This window comes from Gossypium raimondii, chromosome 10 (assembly GCF_025698545.1).
Source record: "Gossypium raimondii isolate GPD5lz chromosome 10, ASM2569854v1, whole genome shotgun sequence".
NCBI classification, from domain to species: Eukaryota; Viridiplantae; Streptophyta; class Magnoliopsida; order Malvales; family Malvaceae; genus Gossypium; species Gossypium raimondii.
In genome coordinates, this window is record NC_068574.1 from 5,272,545 (window position 1) to 5,290,280 (window position 17,736).

General features: G+C 34.2%; 3 protein-coding genes across 7 annotated transcripts; 1 reads left to right on the top strand and 2 right to left on the bottom strand.

The window, feature by feature from the left end:
- Positions 1-367: 367 nt before the first annotated feature.
- On the top strand, positions 368-2,271 carry LOC105776805 (threonine synthase, chloroplastic). Its single transcript, XM_012599719.2, has one exon. It carries the CDS (start codon positions 436-438, stop codon positions 1,990-1,992), a length of 1,557 nt encoding a protein of 518 aa, XP_012455173.1. The 5' UTR covers positions 368-435; the 3' UTR covers positions 1,993-2,271.
- Positions 2,272-2,398: 127 nt separating this feature from the next.
- LOC105776804 (uncharacterized) lies at positions 2,399-4,516 on the bottom strand. The gene has a single exon (XM_012599718.2). It carries the CDS (start codon positions 4,342-4,344, stop codon positions 2,659-2,661), a length of 1,686 nt encoding a protein of 561 aa, XP_012455172.1. The 5' UTR covers positions 4,345-4,516; the 3' UTR covers positions 2,399-2,658.
- A 6,486-nt stretch (positions 4,517-11,002) lies between these two features.
- On the bottom strand, positions 11,003-15,244 carry LOC105777722 (60S ribosomal protein L18a-like protein). Of its 5 annotated transcripts, XM_012601113.2 has the most exons (6): positions 14,988-15,244; positions 14,219-14,395; positions 13,033-13,109; positions 11,955-12,081; positions 11,754-11,871; positions 11,003-11,362 (listed from the first exon to the last, which is right to left on the bottom strand). In XM_012601113.2, exons 3-6 carry the CDS (start codon positions 13,040-13,042, stop codon positions 11,309-11,311), a joined length of 309 nt encoding a protein of 102 aa, XP_012456567.1. In that variant the 5' UTR covers positions 13,043-13,109; positions 14,219-14,395; positions 14,988-15,244; the 3' UTR covers positions 11,003-11,308. The 5 variants fall into 5 exon arrangements, with proteins under 5 accessions (XP_012456567.1, XP_012456568.2, XP_052478806.1 ...); XM_012601114.2 differs by lacking the exons at positions 11,003-11,362; positions 14,988-15,244 and having other exon boundaries at positions 11,599-11,871; positions 14,308-14,401; XM_052622846.1 differs by lacking the exons at positions 11,003-11,362; positions 14,988-15,244 and having other exon boundaries at positions 11,599-11,871; positions 13,033-13,112; positions 14,308-14,401.
- Positions 15,245-17,736: the final 2,492 nt, after the last annotated feature.

A 17,736-nucleotide genomic window follows, 5' to 3' on the forward strand; every position in this document is an offset into this window, starting at 1 on the left:
TTTCACAAATTCTTCTCAAATAGCATCCAGCTAGAAGCGATTTTATACTATTTGATCAGAAACGTTAACTCGAAATTATTTCTTCCAGGACTTAAAAACCCTAAAAAACCTGAACCCTAAACCCTAAAAGCCAAAAAAACCTAACGTGAGAAAAACGGCAAAATTGCGTCCCCCGGAACGTGCTACGTGGCATGAAACGTGAACGCGATTTGACGAAAAATGGACCATTCCGGTAAATAATTAAATAATGTGCCCATTTCGGTAATTTTTCAAAAAAATGTCTTTTTGTGTAAATTGCCCAATAATAATAATATAATATAATAAATGAATAACCCGCCGTAAGCCTCAACTTTTCGTTGTTTAAAAGACGGAGCTGTGAAAAGCCCCTCACTCACTTAGATCTCGCGAGACTCCCCACCAACCATTTCCTCCCCGATGGCGGCTTTTTCGTTTTTGCCCTCCGCCCATATTGCGCCTAAACCCACGCTTCATTTCGTCAAAGCCTCCACTTCCGATCTCCCCAAAACCTCTCCATCACCACCGTCGACGAAGCCTCAACTCCCATCCCACAGGCCCCATCACAACATCCGCGAAGAAGCTCGTCTCCACAACGCCGCCACCGTCACCACCAACCACCCTCGCTTCTCCGCTAAATACGTCCCGTTCACGTCCATCACCGATCCTTCCTCCTCCGATGAATCCTACTCTCTCGACGAGATCGTTTACCGATCTCAATCTGGCTCCCTCCTTGACGTCCAGCACGACATGTCCGCCCTCAAACACTTCGACGGCGCTTACTGGCGAAACCTCTTCGACTCACGTGTCGGAAAGACTACTTGGCCGTTCGGTTCCGGTGTCTGGTCGAAAAAAGAATGGGTATTACCTGAAATCGACGATGATGATATCATCTCTGCTTTTGAAGGTAACTCTAACCTCTTCTGGGCTGAAAGGTATGGCAAAGACTTCTTAGGAATGAATGATTTATGGGTGAAACATTGTGGGATTAGCCATACGGGTAGCTTTAAAGATTTGGGCATGACTGTTTTAGTTAGTCAAGTTAATAGGTTGAGGAAAATGAATAAACCAGTAGTTGGAGTTGGCTGTGCTTCTACAGGGGATACATCAGCAGCATTATCTGCTTATTGTGCTGCTGCTGGGATTCCTTCTCTTGTATTTTTACCTGCTAATAGGATTTCCATGGCTCAGCTTGTTCAACCCATTGCAAATGGTGCATTTGTTTTGAGTATCGATACTGATTTCGATGGATGTATGCAGTTGATTAGGGAAGTAACGGCTGAATTGCCGATTTATTTGGCGAACTCCCTGAATAGTTTGCGGCTTGAAGGACAAAAAACGGCTGCTATTGAGATTTTACAGCAATTTGATTGGGAAGTTCCAGATTGGGTCATTGTTCCCGGTGGAAATCTTGGGAATATTTATGCTTTTTACAAAGGATTTTCAATGTGCAAAGAGTTGGGACTTGTTGATAAGATTCCAAGGTTGGTCTGCGCCCAAGCTGCGAATGCGAATCCGTTGTATTTGTATTTCAAGTCTGGTTGGAAAGACTTTCAGCCTGTGAAAGCGAAAACAACATTTGCCTCTGCCATCCAGATTGGTGATCCAGTTTCCATTGATAGAGCAGTATATGCCTTGAAGAATTCAAATGGGATTGTTGAGGAAGCGAAAGAGGAAGAGTTAATGGATGCCATGGCACAAGCTGATTCCACTGGGATGTTTACTTGCCCACATACAGGGGTGGCATTGACTGCACTGAATAAGCTTAGGAGAAGTGGGGTTATTGGTCCTACTGATAGGACAGTGGTGGTGAGTACAGCCCATGGGTTGAAATTTACACACAGTAAGATTGATTATCACTCTAAGAAAATCAAGGACATGGCTTGCAGATTGGCAAACCCTCCTGTGCAAGTCACTGCAGATTTCGGGTCGGTAATGGATGTTTTGAAGAAGTATTTATTAAGTAAATCTCATTAACTTGATTGGCAAACCCGAATTTCGGGTCGGTAATGGATGTTTTGAACAAGTATTTATCAAGTAAAGCTCATTAAGCCGATTAATATGAGCATGATTAGACTTGCTCATGTTGTGCCTTTATATTGCTGTGTTTAGGCTTTATTGTTGTTGTTATTTCAATGTATTTTTGTTTTCATTAGGATTGTAGCTTTGAGGAGAGAAAACAATAACATCTTAGCAAAGCTTACCAATTTTGAAGGGATCTCTACCATTTGAATTTAATGGCATTTTAAATCTTTATATTGCTTGGTTTAGGCATTTTGATTTGTTTTTTTCCGTGGCCTATTAACACGGTCCGTTGATTCCTCAATTATTGTTCTTCAGCAAAAGTTCAAACGACATCCAAAATCCAAACAAAGAAAAGACATTATATGATTGATTGCCTTTTATTTCACACCAAAAAGAATCCCAAATTTACAATAATATCTAATACATGAAACAACAAAAAATCACCTACAACAATTTGAATAAATACATACATTGTAATCGTACTTAATGAAAAAATGACAAAAAAGAAAAAGAATCCTGTGATTTAGCTTCTTCTGTGTATGTAAGGGTGAGAATGAATAACTCAAATCAACAAATTTTCAGGAAAAAAATACTAAATGACTCATAGGGTTCTGCTTCTTACACAGAGCTTGGGCCTGGATCAAGGCCGAGATTAGACCTCCCTTTGACAGAGTTTATCTTCTCCAGCTTCAAACCAGCCCTGAACCTTGCAATGAAATGATCAGCTTTGGTATTCACATCTGGGCTTGGACAAAACAATGGGCCTGCCATCGATTCTCCGCCGTCGACACGTCCGGTTTTATTTCCATCCGCAGGGCTCGATTCACCGCTTAATGGATCATCCAAATCCGGTGACCCACTCCTTGAACTGTTGATGCTTTTTAATCTGACGAAATCACCATGTACTTCGAACTTCCACGCCGGCATTTTAAACGGTGGAGGGGGTGGCGGCGGAGGGATTGTATTGAACGGCGATTCGTTACCACTTTCGACGTTCTCTTCGACATTGTTGACGTTTCTTATCTTGACTGGCAAAGGAGATTTCTGGATCGTCGTTACAGGTGGTTTATTGGGTTCTCTTTTCGATGCACGCGCTTCCATTGACGGTGGCAGCGTTGGAGGTGGAGAGGTTGAATGATGCTTTCTGGCTTTGTTTTTCTTGGAAGAGAAGATGTTATAGAACGACGGTAGTGGTGGAGGTGGCGGCGGCGGCGGCGGCGATGGGGGTGGATATAAAGGAAGTGTTGCAAGGTTGAAGAATTCATCAAGGTTTTCCACGCTTCTTTGCCTTTGCTTCTTCTTTTTTCTTCTTAACGAAGTTAAGAATTCTTTAGTCACTCCACCTCTCTTTTTCTCACTCTTCTTACTTCTCTTTTCCGACCCAGATATTGGCGGCGGCGGCGGAGGTGGAGGCGGTGGATGAGGTGGAGGTGGAGGTGGTGAAGCTGGTGGCTTAGTTGGCGGCGGTGATGATGGTGATGGAAGAGAATACTTGTTTGTTACCTCACTGTACGCGTCTTCCTTACGTTCACTTCTCTCCCTAAGTCGAACATCTTCATAAGCCCGCTTAGGTTTCCTTCTAACAGCCTTAGGAGGCTGCGGTGGAGGCGACTGAGGCGGCGTTGGAGGCGATGCTGCGGCTGCTGCAGGTGGTGGAACTGACACTAGCTGCGGAGACGTACGATGAACAGTATCGACAGCTATATCCTTTAAGTTATTTAAGTAAACTTGTTCTTCATCATGCTCCCGCCTCGACCTACTCCGGTAATTATACAACCCAGTATCATCATAAAACCTCCACCGATCATCGCCGTTCATTGTCCAAGTAGATTCCTGACGTAGATCTGGATATGAACTGCTGCTTCTCATCCTCCGCAGCGAGTTATACGCCGTCCGATCTGATGACAATGCGTGATCGTAACTCCATTGACCTGGAGTTGAGCTTCGAACATGATGGTCAACATGTCTCGGTGTCGAAGAAAACTTGTAATCTTGGTAAGAAGAAGTTGGGGTCTCATTGGCATCATTGTCGCCGTTGCTTTTGCTAAGAAAAGCACAGATAATGGCGAAAAGTACGAGGACTAGGTTGAGGGAATCCCATGATTTTTTAACGAGTTGTGGCTTGAATATTTTGGAAGTGAAAGACAAGAAGGAAGGGATGATGATGAAGATAAAAGCGAATGCGACGGCTAATAAGAGGATAATAATAATACCGGTATTGAACAAGAGATGGCGGCGGCGGAGGCGGCGGTTGTCGGTGGTTCGGAGCCAAAATGGGGTCATGTCTTCATCGAATTCCTCCATTTTTTTTTTTGGTGAGATAAGGGAAGTTTTGGCTAAACTTTTTTAAGCTTTTTGCTTTATCGTTGCTTGCTTTGCTCGATTTGCCTTTTGGGTTTGGTTTTGGGTAATGCCTTTTGTTTTTCGAGTATGCTTTGCTTTCTTGCTTATATAAACCAATGATTAAGTGTAGTAGAGAAGACATGTAAATTAATTATTTTTATTATTTTTATTTTATGTTGAAAAAATTGAAAGTCTTATTATTTTTATATTGGAACATGAGAGAGAGTCTTATTTTAATGTAATAATGTTGGCTATTTTGAAATTAAAAAATTACTTCAAAGGAGAAGAAGAGAAATTAATAAAATAAATATTATTACAATATCTAGTCTAGGATAGAGAGAGATGATGGCTTCACATGAAACACTGGCCTGTCCTTGTAAGAATGACACCCCAAAAGCAAAGAATAAAGTGTATTCCCCCTTGCAATAACAAAAGATACGTAACTAGGTAAATTATCTTATTTATTAAAAAAATTAATTTATACACGGAGTGAAATGTTTATTTTGTTAAAATTCTTTCATTTTATTTTTAAAATTGGTTATTATATGTTAATATAAAATGCACGTAACACATCAAATATAATTATTCGATTATTCTATCTGTTACATTCTAATTTTAATAATAAAATGAATGAAATTTTAATAAATAAGACTAATTTGATATTTTTAAACAAATGAGATAAAATGCTTTGTAACTCTTAATATATAGGTCTTCATGATACTTTTACAATCTTTTTGACACTTGTTCTTTTAGTAAAAATTTCGAGTTTACAATTTTGATTTGATTTATAATTTTTTAAAAATTATTTTATTAATTAAATGAGATTTACATATCATTTTATAAATTAATAGCGAAATTTTGTGTATATATACGTATTCTCATTGTCTTAAATATAGTTAATGCAACAAATTTATACTTGCATGTAGCAAAATGATTTTAGTTTAGAGATGCAACCCACTATCATTTAAATAAATAAAAAAGATGGTCCAAGGTTACTACTCCCATGTAATCCAATTTGTCATAAGAAAGTAGAGATGTGGATGATTATAAAAGTTTCACGTTTTAAATTTAGTGGGAAAAAAATGAAAATGTGAAATAGAGTGAAAAGTCATAAAATCCGCGTATGACAACTAAGGTTTACTAAAGGGAAATTAATTAATAAATGAAGATTTGGAGTGACGTGTTAGCATAAGCATTTTGCAAGGAAAAAGACAATGGACAAACAGCAAGGAAAGCAGCCAGCCGCTTGTATCAATCTAAACAAAAGCGCGTTCTCTATTTTTTCTCTTTTGGGCCAAGTCTTTTTACTTTCTTTTCTCTGTGTTTGTTTCTTTTATCTCGCAAGTAGAAAGGCCACAGATGAGCAACACAATCCTCCAACGCTGGGTAAGTTGCCAACCAAAATAGGTAAAACCATATGCACAGAAATTGGGGTAGAAAATATAGCTGGATACACTCCGACTACAACGCATGAGCCATCAGCCAAACATTAGAAACTAACAACATGAGCAAGGGTGGGAAGCTTACAGGAGAAGATGAAAGAAAGAGAGGATTGATTATGAGAGGCTTCAATTAAAAAAAAATAGTAATGCTATAAGAAGGTTCACCATAACCTCATTACATCAATTTAATTTCATCAAATTTTTTAACTTTCCAAGCACATTAATCTCGAAAATGTCACATTGAGATACATTTAGGCCATACATTAATCTGAATCTAAGTTAAGACTCTACTAAAAAGATCATCATTTTACGAGAGACCCACTCAAAAACTCTTTTATTTTTCTATAAATATACTCTCTTCCAAGATCAACTATTAATTATCACTCTACTAAAACATTATCCAAAATATTTAATGTCTTTTCACATCACTTATAGTGTGAACTGATACAACAAACTACATTAACATTTTGTCTAACTTATTATAACAATTAATAATACATCAAAATTTATATAAAATGAAATATTTTAGAAATAATTAAAATGTGATATAATATAGAAACACAATATAAATATATAATTTTCCAAATTTTACAAAAGTAATATTATTTTTTCCTTTGACATGTATGTAATTTAGACGGCTGTTTGTTGCTTTTTCTGCAAGAAATTACAGCTTCAAAGTTATGGCAGCATGCAAGTTTTGTTTGGGGTTGGGAATTCTTAAGGCATAAATGATGGGCGGGCATTGGATTTATGTGCAATTTTTGCTAAAAAGTTGTGAATGTTTCTGGGAAATGATATTCCGTTGTACTTGACTTGGCAAATTGGTTTGAATTTTTGCAATTTGCTGCCAAAAGTTATTGGTCTATTTCTTATACCAAAACCTAAATGAATGCTGGTTGCGACACAGCTTATTCTTATTATTATTGTTTTAGAGTGGATCGATTCAAAGAATGGATTTTCAATTAAATTACACAATTTATCTTATTTAGCTTAATTTATTATTTAATTTTAAATATTTCTATATACATACACGAAACACACTTGAATAGCGTAGTTGAAAATTTTTAGTCCACATATTAACGTAGGGACAAATCAAGTTTCTAGATTTTAGATAACGTATGTGTCAGAATTAATAGAATAGAGATAGCTAAGATTCAGAATGTTTGTGTGTACGTGTTCCTTTAACGTTAATACATTATTTTAATATTTATGTATTCAAATAAAGAAGATGAGTTCGATTGATATTGTTCTTCTCACGAAAATCACAGTAGGATAAATCAGCATAGTGTTTAAGAAAATTAGAAAGGAAAAGGAAGAATGAGTTTTTCAAAGAGTATTGTGTTTTCTTTCGGCGTGAAAAATGAGAAAATCAACTCTCTGTTCATACTAAAAATAGAAGGGCAAAACGGTAAAAAGTGTAGGAACGGTTTTATTTCCACCCAAGCCAAATTTTAGATTTTCAAAAATAATAAAACTATCTTTTGAAAAATAAATATTTTAACACTGATCAGAACGGGCGAGTGACGACAATGAATGCATGTGATAAACCTATGGCCCAATTACTTAAAAAAATAAGAAGTAAAATTATATAAAAACTCTCTTAATAGCTTGTTTTTAACCAATGTAGGATATACCTACTAACACCAACTATTTGCATTACAAACAATTAACACCTTCTCAAGTTTCACTTACAATTTCAATGGGGGAGTGATTTATAAATATCAATTTAAATCTTATATAAAACTAATGGTAGGCAAGAAGAAGCATGTAGTGACTTAGCTCCCAAAAATGATAAATTTAAACCCTTCAATTTTTATAAAATTACAAATTGATATAACAATCACTTGTTATTCATTTTTAGCCTTTGAAGTAAATTTCTAACTTCTTTCATCTAATATTTTCTTGACAAAAAAAGTATTGATTAGAAATGTGGAAAAATAAAAATGGAGGAGATCAAAAGGTGGATTCTGTAAATATTTGCCATTAAAATTAGTAAAGGGGGAAAGCACAAAGTGAAGGGTAAATTTCCTAAAAATGTGGCTTTTTAGAAAAATTATTGGATTAGGTTGGTTTTTTAAAAATTTATGGGATCAAGCTAAATAAATGAAAACACGTCCAAGTAGATTGGCAGGAAAATGCTTCTAGCTAGAAGCATTTCCCTTCTGCTAGGGTTATTTTATTTTAGGGTTAGGATTTAGATTTTTGTTAAGGTGGAGTTAGAGTTAAGGTTTTATAGGTTTTAGTGTTTAGGGTTTATCGGTTTACGATTTTTTATACTTTTAATTTTTTTATATATTCTTTAGACTTTTTTTTATAATTTTTTGAGTTATAAAGTTAAAAATTATTTTTAAAATTTTAAAATTATTTAAAGTCCAATTTGGTGTAATTTTAAAAAATGACAAGTACCATAAAGGTATTTACAATAATCATATTTACACCAATCCAATATTTGAATTGTAAAATTTATTTCGATTCAAAATCGAAATTTAAACTACTCGATTCGATTTAGTTTGTATTTTTTTCTGAATGGAACTGAGTTTGGATCACCTGTAGTTTATGGCAGGTTGAGGTTGATGATCATAAGGCGACCCCCTTAAATGGACAAGATTTCGTGATTTATCGGGCATTAGGCTCAATGATCATAAGGATGTACACTCGAGTGAGTTCTTCTCTTTCAACTTCACTCGATTCTGCATTGAGCCCACCAAAATTTCTTTTGAACCAATTAATATCTATTTGGACTCCATAAATCGTGTCTGAAACCCTCCCTAAAAGTTGCTTGCTTACATCTCTTCAATTGACTGTGACAATTGATCCAGTCACTACCGTGCCATCCACAGGTAACCCAAGCTGTAACTGCACGTCCTCGAGTGTGATAGTATACTCACCTCATAAAAGATAGAATGTGTGTGTCTCGAGTCCCCACATTTCCACCAATGCGCTTACAAGTGTGGGGTCCAATTTACACTTCTACCCATATGGGCCACGTGCAAAAATTCAACATCTATCAAGTATGGTTCGATTAAAGACAATGGAGGAGTGAGTATATTAGAAAGATACGTCTCCAAAATCCGATCTTCCAACTATATATAAAAAATATATAAAATATTAAATTTCAATATAACAAGAAAATATTTAAATTAAATTAGATTAAATATAAAAAAATCTTACTATTTCCAATTGATCGATCAAAACGTGCTTGTCATCCGAATGAATTAGAGATTTTTCCATCACTAATTTCAATAAATACAAAATAAATTGTAATACAAAAATTAATTTTAAAAAAACCTTAATACAATTTTAACAAAGAAAGTTGAGGAATAAAAATTGAGTGAGAAATTTTATAATGTGAGAGAGAGATGAGTTGAGATTGAATTGAAAATGAATAGAATTAGGGGTTTAAATAGGAAAAAAAAAGTATTCGATGGGTGTGGGGGGTTGAACTGCTATTGAAATAGTCGCCGGGGTGGGAGAGCTATTAGGGTGGAGTAGTCGTTGTGAAAAATGCTCCTAACTAGAAGCGTTTTCAGTGGATGTGGCAGAAAGTATGTTTAGTTGGAAGCATTTTCTTGTCAATCAGATAACTGAACGCATTTTCGTTTTTTGGTCTAATCCCATAAATTTTTTAAAAATCGGCCTAATCTGATTTTTTATTATAAAAACGACATGTTTAGATAATTTATCCCAAAGTGAAAGGTTAAAAGAGAAGTTAAAAGAAAAGTGGGTGGGGGAATATATGCCCGAGGGGCAACCTAAATCTATTGAGCTATGGGGTTTGGTAAGACTTTTTAGTGCTCTCATCGGTGGTTAAATTAATAGTTAAAATATTTCCATGCCCCTTTACTTTTTTAAGTTTAGAATTTAATCTTTCTAATTTAATTACTTTTTTATTCGAATTTAAAAATGTAAATTAATTTTAATATTATTAGAATTATTTTATTAAGTTTAAATTTATCAAAATAAAAAATTTAATTTCTAAAAATTAAAATAAAACGTTTAAATTCCAAATATCGGGTAAGTATAGTCTCTTCTCACTTTACTCCTCTACTATAAAATACAAGCTTTATATTTTAATTTTAGCCTTAGGTCATGCCTCTTTATTGACTCGAAATACGTTGAATTCAAACCAGAGGCGGTCCCCAAACTTTAATAAAATATTAGTAAATTGCTAAATTGACCCTCCGAAAATAATAGAATTTTAATTTAGTATTTTAAAAATTATAAAATATAAGTTAATACAAAGTTGAAATTAATTTTAGTCATCATAAAAAGCATAACTTAATTCCAAATCCCCAATCTTATTTTGCCCTAATTCCGTTTTTACTTTTAAAGTTAAATATTATTCAAATTAGATTTGGTTGCTCGGTAATTTTCAACTGATTCTCATATTAACTTCAAGTCGAATCATGTTTACTAGTGTTCAAAGTTGACTAATATTAATATTAATTTGTGAGATTTAAATAACAATTTTACTAAATTTTACTAGTGCAATTTAAATTATTATTATTTTCATTTAATAAAATATCTTAATTAAAATTTATTATTTGAATTTAAGTGATAGATAAAATGATATTATAAAAGTAAAAATAAAACATTAAAAATCAAAATTATAATGAGAGTGGTGCAATGCTAATAGAACTTTTAAACTCCATAAGAAAATCGCTAAATTAACAATTGTTCTATAAAAGTCTAGTAAATATTAGAAAATAAATATCTTGTAAAATAAAAATATATAAATATTAATCTTTACTGTACTGGAATACTATTGTAGTGTATAGAGGGTGAATTTTACAGAGAGAATCGATACTTAAATCATTTGAAAACGTGAACCGATCAAAATTGACCTAATTCGAATAAGTTAGGCTTACGGTTGTGTCATTTACATCGACACTTGTATATAAATATAAGCTCAAAATATTCCTTTCACTGATTTGGTGGGAAAATGGTAATGAATGGGAATATTTGGGGAAATGCGAATGTGCTAAAAAGAATCCCCAAAAATATCAAGCTTACCCACATTCTCAATCATCATTACAATTAATAACATCAACACTATGTCTATGGCCTTTTTCCCACTATCATAATCCACCGAACAATGGCCCCAAAAAACACCCACAATAATGGAGTATTAATGAGCTTTTCCAAAACACCATCATTTTTCTTATCCCAAACACTACTTAAACCAACTTTCTGATTGATAAATGCAGATAGAATTTCATTGTGATTGTAACTACTTCACCATTGATATTATAACACAGTTCCTTTCATGAAAGTTGCAATATAGACTTCCTGTTTCTTTACAAGCCTAAACCGAGCTACAACGCAGACAACTGAAACTTTATATGATTCTTGAGGTTCCTAATATGTTCTTTGTTTCTTACCTCCTTTTTTTGGCCCCATAACAGGTTTAGTACTCTTGTCTCACCATATGTTTGAGGAAGCACTATATGCAGTGGTAAATATACAGACTGCAGTGGCAAGAACTAGAAGATAAGAACTACTATTGTGATTATTACAGCAATTGTACATATCATTGCCTGCAAAAAATAATGATGTGGAATTAAATATCAAAGATAAATGGCCTATAAAGGGGACGCATATTCTTCGTTACCTTATATCATTGCAAGTTCAACTAAATAATATTTTGCAGTTTCTTCAATTACTTTCAGATTTGGTCCTTTCACCCAAGTTTCAGAAGTTGACAATAATAAGGGTCCTATATAGTTTTAGAAGAGTATCTTGCACACCAAACGCAATTCAACAGCGGGGAACATAAGGAAATTTGTAATTGTGATAATCACTTCTACCAGATTACATTAATGTGTTTTAGTCAAAGTAAACGCGCACTAGAAAACTGTTAAGGACCTTGTATGCAACTAAAATAACCACAAAACTAAAGAAAACACCAATCTCTAAATTAGCACTTACAGCTATTGCAGAGGCAGCAAGTCCAGCTCTCTCCCTAGGATCTCTGTGGTAGTAGCTTCTAAAGTAGAGAATGGTAGCATAATACCACATGAAAGGGAAAACAAATCCTAAGAGAAGTCTGTAAAAGAAAAGCAGACATGCTCAGGAGTCCAAAACAAGAAGATGAGTTGAAGGAGGATGGTGGGGAGCAAGGGAACTCACGAAAACCATCCTATTCCACAGCCAAAGCAAGGAAGAGGTTTATCGTACATTCCCAGGAGCGGGTCTTCTGCATCTCTTATAAGTGTATATTCATCGTTTCTGCCTTCTACTGGTTCTGTTGAGTGCTCTGTATTCACCAAAATTCTTACCACATCAATGAAAGTAATCAAAATGAACATATTACACATAAATTTTACTCAAAGAGGCTCAATTGAACACATTCATTGGTGTATTGGAGATGTTACCATGAAACATAGCAGATATCATGGTTTAAATTTCAGGTTCGAGTGAAATGTTGAACTGAAACAATTTTGAACCAGAACAGGCATCCAAAACTCCAAATTTTAACGAAACCTCCAACAATGGCTAGTCATAAGAGCTCCTACCATCCATTCATATGCATGCAATTAACAGGTTCATAATATTGCATGAGCAGGACAGTAACTTTTATGATGCATGACCAGTGATTCAATTCTTTAATCTTAAGAAATCATGACATATTTGTGCTCCTTTGACAATCGAGAACCAAAAAATACTTTAGTTGAAGTGAACTGATTATATTCATGCAGTGGGTTTCATATTGGTTGAATTTGACAATTTGCTGATACAAGAGCAGCTACTGCCGGTATATTCATCGGACAGAGAACTCCCAGCAAGTAAAATCAAATCTCATTAAAGCCCATATAGGCACTTTTAATCGCATGTTCTAGTAGTTATCATAGATTTGTCAATGTAATGACTTCATGGATTGCTCAAGGCTTTCCTTAAACTGTCGATGATAACAGTTATTAGCACAAATAAAGGAGACTATTGACATTTTTAACCTCAAGTAGCACATTAAATACGCTTCTGATTTAAAAACTCAAAGAAGATCCGCAGCACTTAACTTAAATGGTCCTAACTAGTAAATACTATAGCTGATTAATCTGTAAATGACCACGTATATAACTGAATACAGGAGACAAAATTCCATAAAGCTTTGTGAACAATATAATTTCACAGCCAATAAGCAATTTTTGAGCAAGCAGTGAACTATTATACGCAGAACTAAAAGATGTAGAAGGAAGAAGATCAGTACTCCAATCCATGTATTTGGAATATCCAAGTCTAACACTTAGTCGATGGGCTCAGCTCTTCACGCTGCCCTTTAAGGACCTGCTTAAAATATTCAGAAGTATATATAATAGAAGTAAAAAACTTGATTAGGCTCATAAATCAACTTTCTGAATAATAAATGGAGCCACAATGATTTTGAAAGCAGGAACCAATAGTTCATATTCCTCAAGGATTTAAAGTTTATTAAGTTATATATCAATATTTTCATTGTGATTGTTACTAGTTGATGTGTCCTTTGAAGGACCAGCTCTGTCGTGAACAGGGAAGAATGCCATATTAGCAGCTACAATAGCCATTAGAAAGGTTTCATTAAAAGATAAAGAAAATGCTAATATCCCGATACTGGATACTGATTTTGACCTATGAAACTGCTATCTGGTCCTATCCCCCCAAAAGAAGAACATTACAAAACCAAATTTCAAGAAAACCAACCAACCATCACCCATTTAAATAGCTGCAACATATTAGGACCATTTAAGAATCATTTTAATTATGCTTAAAAGCAAGAGGTAGCAAAAAGTTTTACTCGAAGAGGCTAAATTTAACACATTCAATGGCCTAATGGAGATGTCAGTCAGAAACATAGCAGAGTTTCATGGTTTAAACTTCTGAGTGAAATGCAGAACTGAAACTATTTGGAACCAGAACAGACATTAATGAAATGCCAGTATTGGTTACCCATTAATGTTCCTAAATTGGTTAACCCCTCATATGCATGCAAAAGAAATTAACAGATTCATCATATTGCATGAGCAAGACAGTAACTGTTTGATCTCTAGAAATCATGATATGACAATTATTTTTAGTCCTTTAACAATTGGGAACCAAAAAGGCTTGACTACAAGTAAGCTGCTTATTCATGCAGTAGATTTCATATTTAGTTCAATTTAACAAATTACAGACACCTCAAGGCTTTCCTTCAACAGTCACTAATGACAGTTATTAGTACGAATAAAGGAGACTACTGAGATTTTTATCCTTCAAGTAACAAAGTAAATATGCTTCTGATTTAATCACCCAATGAAGAGACAAAGTACTTAGGATATGATCCTAATTAGCAAATATTATAGCTGACTAATTTGTAAATGAACATGAATAACATCAAAATACAGAAAAGATAGCATTCCAGAAAGCTTTGTGAACCATACGATATCACAGCTAATAAGCGATTTGTGTGAAGCACTGAACTGTTATATGCAGAAAAAAGGAAAAGATGTTGAAGGAATGCGATCAGTACTCTAATCCATGTATTCGGAATATGAATATCCAGGTCTAAAAGTCAGTTGGTGGTCTCGGAACCTCTCTCTGCCTTTGGAGGACCTACTCTGTCAAGAACAACGGAAGAATGTACCACCATATTAGCAGCTACACAATAGCCATTAGAAAGGTTTCTTAAAAAAAAGCAAATATCTCAATGCTGAGTACAGATTTTAACCTATGGAACAGGAAATACATGGTTCTATCCCCTAAAAGAAGAGTATTACAAAAACCAATTTTCAAGAAAAACTCGACCAACCCATCACCCTTCACTTGAAGGATTGCCGGAACAACTAAGAATTAATTTAATTATGCATAAAGACAAATCAACAAAGCTCTCCTTGCTTAAAAGCAAAGAAATAAAGAGGAAGCAATTCTGTTAAAATCAATTTTATTTAATCAACACTGACCAAAGAAAAGAACCTTGAAATCCATCAAAATAACGCCCCATAATAACCAATTATCCCACTAAAACTCAGACCTTGATTTCTAGAGAAACTAATTCCAAAACCCTAAAAAAACCCAAACAAGATACAAAGCACAACAATCACTCTACAATATCAAAAATAGTAATTTAGCAATTAAAAAAAAACAGAGCAATTGATTATGAAACAGTAAAATGTAGCAGCAAAAAGAAAGGAAGGGGTGAAAGTTGCTTGCCTGTCTGTCAAAGTGAGAGAGTGAAGGAAAAGAAAAGGAATTTGACAGAAGAGAAAAGCAGAGCAAATCAAATTTTAGTTGAGAAGCGATTTTCTTTCTTTGCTTTTTCATTTAGTGGGTTTTTATTGATGTCAGCGTTACCTTATTCATCTTCCCCATTAAATAATCAAACCAAAAAGACATTGGTTTATGGGGAAAAGAGGGAAAAAAAACTTAAAAAGACACTTTTTATGTACTGGTTTTGATGTGTTTGGACTTTGGATCGATCAAATACCCATTTTGTATGGGTGTGCATCCATATATCAGATATAAACCTTAAATCAAACATGGAATATAAAAAAAAAAAAATTTTATTCAATTTTTATTTTTTCTAAACTAAACTAAAATATAATCATTTAATTAAATTAGCTAATTATTTTATATTTGCATATAAATATATATTTTGAGAGACTTAAGGTGTCATAAGGCAAAAACAAATAAAATTTAAATAACCAAGCATATATATTAGATCGATTTATCGACAAAAATATTAGACTTGAAAAATAGGTTTGGTCAAAACAAATTAACTTAGTTTTAAATATGGGTCGGGCTCGGGCTTAAACATTCAATGTCTGAACTTGGCTCGGCCCAACCCACTTTTTAAATTCGTAATGATTTATATTATGTAATTTATAATACATAAAAATTAAATTTATAGTAATATATGATACTACTATAATGTAAACACACAAAAAAAGATGATTATATAAAAAATATAAAATTATTAAATATTAAAAATAAAATAATTACAAATATAAATGTATATATTTTTAAAAATTAAAAAAATATCTAGCTTATGAACACCTTTAAGATACACCAAAGCATTTATCTCTCTCAAAAACCAATTCCACCCCAAGGAAATTTCTATAAAAATTCATAACTTGTCTGGTTGTTGTGGCTTCAACTTCGAAATTAAGTCATCTACCATATTAACTTCACAAAATACATATTTCACCATAACATACTAGTTTTGATAAGGTAATGGATAGGATTGATTTAAGTAGTAATATGAAAACAAGATAAATCCAAAGATTAATGATAATATGGAGATAGCTACACTAATTAAAACAAAAGAGATATAGATAAGAGAGAGAACTAAATAAAAAAGATGTGAAACATTGTTCCTCTTTGAAATCAGATGTTTCCCAAAAGACAATCAAGTTTAGTTGGTTAGGTTACAAATGATAAGGTATTAGTCTAGTTTAGTAAAGGTGTGAATATGTTGGAATGTGGCGTTTAACTTAATTTATGTGAATTAGATGTTTGATTTGGTAAGTTACTTAGAAATGTATGATTTGGTAAATGACTTAGAATTGTATGATTTGGTATTTGCAATGCCTGATTGAATGGTATTTTGAAGTATCTTTGAATGGCTGAAATGGTAATGTTGGAATAAGTTCTAAAAATGTGTAATTTACCAAAATAGAAATCTATTGGATTGTCCTCGGTATCGCGATACCAATCTTGATCTATTTTTTTAAAATTTTACAATTTGATCCTCAGGTTGGGAAACTTGGCTACTATCTTCGATATCTCGATACCAAACTTGAGATATTGCAATACCCACCTAATGAGAATTGAAGTATGGCTACTGCCTTTAGTATTGCGATACCCAATTGTTATATTTGGAAAAATTTTCAATTTAGTCTTAATTTGATCTCGGGTTATTATTAAGCTTTCATAAACTCGTATAACACCCAAAAATGATTGAGTATAGTGTTGAATGTGTGTTTTGTTTGAATAAATACAATAAATTGTATAAATTAACTATAACTGATCGTAATTGCTCTGACAACGAATGTGACACGCTATAACTCGGATCCGACAATCAGGTCGGATTAAGGGTGTTACACAAGTAGTCCACTTCCACTGCAACTTGTTTGTATCCTTTGTTCCAAGCATTCTCAGTCCCATCTGCAATAGCCCGTAACTCAGTATGAACTATGAAGCATATTAGACACACCAACATTTCGATAAAAACCAAGGCAACAGTTCCTCTTATTGTCTCGAAGCACACCTCCTGCTGAACTCGTGTTTCTGTTAGTGTTAACTACCCCGCCTATGTTAAGTTAACCCAACCAACATCAAGTGCTTCCCACTTGATTAGGCTCACTGTACCATTCACTTGTCTATGAAGCTCAAACTGGTTGCCGCAATGCCCAAGCCATTTGACTAATAACCATGTCCTTATTTTTATACTTAGCATAAAAAACTAAGCAGTTACGATTCCTCCAAGCATATTAACAGACCATGGAAAAAAAACACATCCTAGGTGGTTCGGTCATAACTACAACCATGCTTCTTTTGGAGATTGCTATAAATCCACTAAGTAAAATTGCAGTTGAAAAACCAATGCTTTAAGCTAGCAGGAACCAACTGCTCCCAAATGCTTCTAATAGCAGAACACTCACGTAAGACATGACTAGCCAATTCACGTGTACACCCACAAATTGAACATGAAAGGCCTGTCTTTGATTGATGACGACATCTCTCGGCATTAGTAAAGATCCTCTTCCGCAAAGCAAGCCACGAGATTACTTAATATGTTCCGGCACCACTGCTTCCCATATCATATTACAAGCATTATCCCTCGGTTCCCAAGCATTTTCCATCAAGTTTCTATAAGCATCTCAAACTGTGAAACTATGCGAGCACCCTCATCTCCAAATGCACCAATAACACCATCATCCTTGTTTGGAGGCAACACATT

Excerpts from the sequence above, each read along its gene's own strand:
- LOC105776805 (XM_012599719.2), top strand. The coding sequence starts at position 436 with ATGGCGGCTTTTTCGTTTTTGCCCTCCGCCCATATTGCGCCTAAACCC.
- LOC105777722 (XM_012601114.2), bottom strand. Across the intron at positions 11,872-11,954 it reads TGTGGAATAGGATGGTTTTC|ACTTCTCTTAGGATTTGTTT; the intron begins GTGAGTTCCCTT and ends TTTCTTTTACAG.
- LOC105776804 (XM_012599718.2), bottom strand. The coding sequence starts at position 4,344 with ATGGAGGAATTCGATGAAGACATGACCCCATTTTGGCTCCGAACCACC.